We start from the raw sequence: 5,366 nt of genomic DNA on the forward strand, positions 1-5,366 counted from the left end.
GCTATTTCTTGGACCACTCCCGCGGCATATGGAGGTTCCCAGGCTAGGGGTCGAATCGGAGCTGTAGCCCCCGGCCTACGCCAGAGCCACAGCAACGCGGGATCCGAGCCACATCTGCGACCTACACCACAGCTCACGGCAACGCCGGATCGTTAACCTACTGAGCAAGGGCGGGGACCAAGCCCGCAACCTCATGGTTCCTAGTCGGATTCATTAACCACTGCGCCATGACAGGAACTCCTCTTTCTTTCTTTTTTTTTTTTTTTTTTGTTTCTGGTCATAAAAGTGATATTTTAAAAAGTAAAACACTCTCTGTTATGGAAAATAATATATCAGATTATTAACATTTTAGTAGAATTCTTCTCAGTCTTCTTTGTATGTATCAATTATGTATTTTATTGAGCTCATGATCATAAGCATTTTCAACGTTAAAATTTTCACAAACCTCATTTTTAATAAGTCAAAAGTGATTTGGTATTTAATTAGTGTAGATTATCTTTCAAAGTGGGTTTTCACTGTTTTTTGTTTGTTTGTTTGTTTTATGTTTTGGCCTCCCCGAGGCATATGGACTTCCTGGGCCAGGAAACAGATCCAAGTCACAGGTTTTTGTGTGTGTTTTGAGGGGGCTGCACCTGAGGCATGTGGAAGTTTACGCCACAGCCACAGCAATGCCAGATCTGAGCCCTGTCTGCAAGCTACACCACAGCTCATGGCAGCAATGGATCCTTAACCCACTGAGTGGGACCAGGGATCAAACCTCATGGATACTAGTCGGGCTTGTTACCACTAAGCCACAACAGGAACTGCCTGAGTCACAGTTGTGATCTAAGCTGCAGCTGTAGCACTGCCAGATACTTAACCCACTGTGCCAGGCCAGGGATCAAACCTGTGTCGCAGTGCTCCCAAGATGCCGCCGATCCCATTGCACCACAGTGGGAACTCCTTCCCTGGTTTTGAAAGGAAATATTTTTTTTTATAATATGATTTTATTTTATTTTTTTGGTGGTATGTGGAAGTTTCCAGGCCAGGGATTGAACCTGCACCACAGCAGTGACAACACTGGATCCTCAACCTGCTGAGCCACCAGGGAACTCCTTGAAAGGAAATCTTAACTGAGGGCAAAAGTAGGTTTGTTCATAGACACAGCTTGGCACACAAACATAGACAAGGCCTTCATCTTTTCTGGTAACTTTATCCTTAAAAATATTAAGATTTCCATTGTTGGAGTTCCTGTTGTGGCTTAGCGGTAACAAACCCGATAGGTATCCCTGAGGATGCAGGTTCGACCCCTGACCCCGCTCAGTGGGTTAAGGATCTGGCGTTGCTGTGAGCTTCAGTATAGGTCACAGACCTGGCTCCGATCTGGCATTACTGTGGCGGTGGCGTAGACTGGCACCGGCAGGTCTGACTCATCCCCTAGCCTGGGAACTTCCATATGCCACAGGTGTAACCCTAAAAAAAGAAAGAAGATTCCCATCTTTACTAGAGTTCAGTGTCTGTTTTTAAGTGGCATCATAACATCTACAGAAACCCAAGCTTCCATTTAAATTTCGGTGTTTCTCTTTTTATAGGCTGAGCACTACTCATCTATGTAGTAAACTGCAATTATGTAGGCACTTGGTCTATAAGACATGAAGGAAGGAAAAGCATTGCTGTGAAGCTAAGGCAGTGGTGTCTGGGGCCAGCCCCAGCCAGTTGCAACCCCAAGAGTTAATTCCCGCTCCGCCAGATTTGCAGGTGAACACCTAGATGGCCAGATACCAAGAACCACGCAGAGAAAGCTGATTAGTTGCAAAGACTTACTTAAAAAGTTGCCCTTGGGAAGGGAACGTCATCCTACATAGCAACAAGAACCTCAGTCCCAGGCATATTAGCACAGGCTTACATGGCAGCTGAGGGTCACTGTGACTGAGCTATGAATGGTCAGACTGGCTCAACTGTTGGGGTAACAGCCAGGCTGAAACCTCTGCCCTGCAGGCAGAGCTCATTCCCGTGTTGCCAGGTAACATGGTGGCACTGCCTGGCAGAGGTCTTTGAAGGATGTGGAAGATGTTAAATAATATTCACGTAAGACGAAGGACAGGACGCACTTTCCTTCTTTTGGGTTTTTGGTTCGCTGTATCCTTACGCAGTGTTTGTGGCTGGATTTGTTTGCCCTCGTACGTCTTCTTCTCCTGCAAATACCTCGTCCACCCAACCGGCTGCTGTCTAACATTTACAGTTGTGGTCCTGGCCAATAGAACAGCAGAAACCTTCAAGAAAGATTTTAACATTGGAAAGGAAGAGAAATAGCTATCACTTTTTCAAACAGTACAGCAATTTACTGAGAAAAACTATGAAAATCAACTGAGATATAGAATAAAATAGTTGAGGCAAGGTGGTTGGATACAAAATCAGCATACAAAAATAAATCAATAAATGGCTTTTCTATAAGGCAGCAAAGAACAATCAGAAGCGGTAATAGACATAGGTGCGGACCCGCGTGTCCTTGGACCTAGAAAGCGGGACATCTGGCCTGCGAGTGGCCACTTGTCTGTTGAGCTCGGCAAAAGAACGATTTTAAAATGGGTGACCTTGAGAAGGGCAAGAAGGTCTTTGTTCAGAAGGGTGCCCAGTGCCACTCTGTAGAAAAGGGAGGCAAGCACAAGATGGGGCCAAACCTCCATGGTCTGTTTGGGCGGAAGACAGGTCAGGCTCCTGGATTCACTTACACAGATGCCAACAAGCACAGAGGCATCCCCTGGGGAGAGGAGACACTGCTGGAACACTTGGAGAATCCCAAGAAGTACATCCCTGGAACGAAAATGGTCTTCACTGGCATTAAGACGGAGGGAGAAAGGGACGTCTTGGTAGCTTGTCTCAAAAAAGCTACTCATGAGTAAAAGTTGGCCACCGCCCTGTTCATTACAAGACCGACATGTGTCATGACTTTTATGTGTGTACCATATTTAAACTGATCTCATACACTGGACGTCAGAATTCGGAATGTTTCTGTTGGATGGTCCTGATTTAAATACAGTTGGTTGGTGGCTAAATGAATGCGGTCAGCTTTTTGGATTTTAGTAGTAATTCCAGCTGCATGAGTACTAGCGCTGCCTTCCCCTCCTACAGAGATGGTTAAACGTGAGTGTGGAGTGTTAAACTTTTCAGGAAAATGGTGACTACCTTCTCAGAACCTGTAGGAGACTGGTTTCACATTTAGATTTCTATAACTGGTTATACGAATATATTTAAATACTGAGAAGATCCCTTTGCTATCTCATAGAACAGAGCAAGATTCACCTGTGTTTCAAGTTGTGTTCAACTAGCCTGGTAAGGCACGAGCTGAAGAGAAACTGACAGTGTCCCCTTTAGCTTTTTGATCTTAACTATGCCAATTTCATTAAAATTATCTGGATCTAAAATGCTGCCTTTTACTTATTGAAAGGCATTTTAGCGAGGTTTATGTACAGCATTAAGTAAAGAATATTTAGCATTTCTCACATTTTGTAGATGATCTTTAAGATCAGATGCTTTTAAAATTCAGTGTGACAAGATATGTTAGCAAACTTCGCATGTGAATTCTTACAAGGTCAGGCTGTTGGAATTCAGGATTGTCTTTTAAATAGGTAGTCACAAACACAACTGTAGAACTACCGTATGTGTGTGATTGATAATGGCGCTTTTGCCAACTCATGGAAGGCTTAAAGTAGGGGAGCTGTACCATCAGCAGAGATTTGTAAATTATCTGCTCATAAAGCTTAAGAATTAAAAGCAAAATCACCGATCAAAAAAAAAAAAGGTAATAGAGGAATTCTCTGGTGGCCTAGTGGTTAAGGATCTGGCGTTGTCACTGCTATGGCTTGGGTCACTGCTGTGGCTCAGGTTTGATCCCTGGCCCAGGAACTTCAATATGCCACGTGAGTGGCCAAAAAAAGGGGGGGGATAATAGAAAAAGGGGACCATTTACAATATGTTTTTTAATTTGTACAATCACCAGTTTTAGACCTAATAAGAAATATGCAAGACCTATATGAAGCCACAAACCTTTACTGAAAGACATAAAAACCTAAATAAATGGGGAACATGGCCTAAAGATTCAATATTGTAAACATGTCAAATTTCCCCAAATTGATCTCTAAACGCAATACAATTCCAGTCAAAATCCCAGCATGTTTTTAATGGACTCCATAAGCTCTTTCTAAAGCTCACGTGAATTAGAAAGTACATGCAAGAATGGCTAAAAAGTGTTTGAATAAAGAACACCAGTACGAGGAGGGGAAGGAGGGAATTTACAATATAGCAAAACATTTTAGACATTATTATAATTGAAATGGTGTAGAAGAAACAGATCAACGGAACAAAACAGAGTTCTGAACCGGATCCATTAAATTTAATCTATGGCAAACATATCATACTTGTGAGGAAAGAAAGGGCTATATAAGAAAACCATAGAAAGTACTAGCCTTCCTTTGGAAAAAATTAAACTAGTTGAGGGAGTTCCCATTGTGGCTCAGTGGGTTAAGGACATGACGTTGTCTCTGTGAGGATGCAGGTTCAATCCCTAGCCTCGCTCAGTGGGTTAAAGATCCCATATCGCCGCAAGCTATGGCATAGGTCGCAGGTGCTGCTTGGATGTAGTATTGCTATGGCTGTGGCGTAGGCCTCTGCTGTAGCTCTGATTCAGCCCCTAACCCAGGCACTTCCACATGCCACATGTGCAGCTATAAAAAGAAACAATAAAATAAGGTGAAGAGTGTCACTGCAGGATTCATGTCCACCCAGAAACTCCAAATGTGACCTTGTTTGGAAATGGGGTTTTTGCAGATTTCATTACAGCAAGGATTGAGGTGAGCTCGTACTGGATCGTGGCGGGTCCTACATCCAATGAGAGTGTTCTTACAAGGGACAGAGAAGGACACGGGCCCAGGGGAGAAGCCCAGGGGAGATGGAGGGAGAGACTGGAATGAGGGGCCTGTGAGGCAAGAAAGTCCAAGGACTGCTGGCGGCCACCAGAAGCCGGGGGACAGGCAAGGGAGGCCTTCTCCTCAGAGCCCCCCAGAAGGACTCAATCCTGCCCACACCTTGATTTCAGACTGCAAGCCTCCAGAACAGGGAGAAAATACACTTCTGTTGTCATGACGCACCCAGCACTGGGAAACTAACACAACGCCCTGCCACACAACAAACGCAAACAAAGCAACACTCTAAATGCATTAGAAGAAAAATGTGGGGAGTTCCCGTCGTGGCACAGTGGTTAACGAATCTGACTAGGAACCATGAGGTTGTGGGTTCGGTCCCTGCCCTTGCTCAGTGGGTTAACAATCTGTCATTGCCTTGAGCTGTGGTATAGGTTGCAGATGCAGCTCGGATCCCGCATTGCTGTG

General features: G+C 44.4%; 1 protein-coding gene across 1 annotated transcript; it reads left to right on the plus strand.

Annotated features, from left to right (window-relative positions):
* Positions 1 to 1,337: 1,337 nt before the first annotated feature.
* LOC125114990 (cytochrome c-like) lies at positions 1,338 to 3,035 on the plus strand. The gene has a single exon (XM_047758690.1). The coding sequence runs from the start codon at positions 2,565 to 2,567 to the stop codon at positions 2,880 to 2,882; it is 318 nt and encodes a 105-aa protein (XP_047614646.1). The 5' UTR covers positions 1,338 to 2,564; the 3' UTR covers positions 2,883 to 3,035.
* Positions 3,036 to 5,366: the final 2,331 nt, after the last annotated feature.

The sequence above is a fragment of the Phacochoerus africanus genome, chromosome 14 (genome assembly GCF_016906955.1).
Source record: "Phacochoerus africanus isolate WHEZ1 chromosome 14, ROS_Pafr_v1, whole genome shotgun sequence".
Lineage (NCBI taxonomy): Eukaryota > Metazoa > Chordata > Mammalia > Artiodactyla > Suidae > Phacochoerus > Phacochoerus africanus.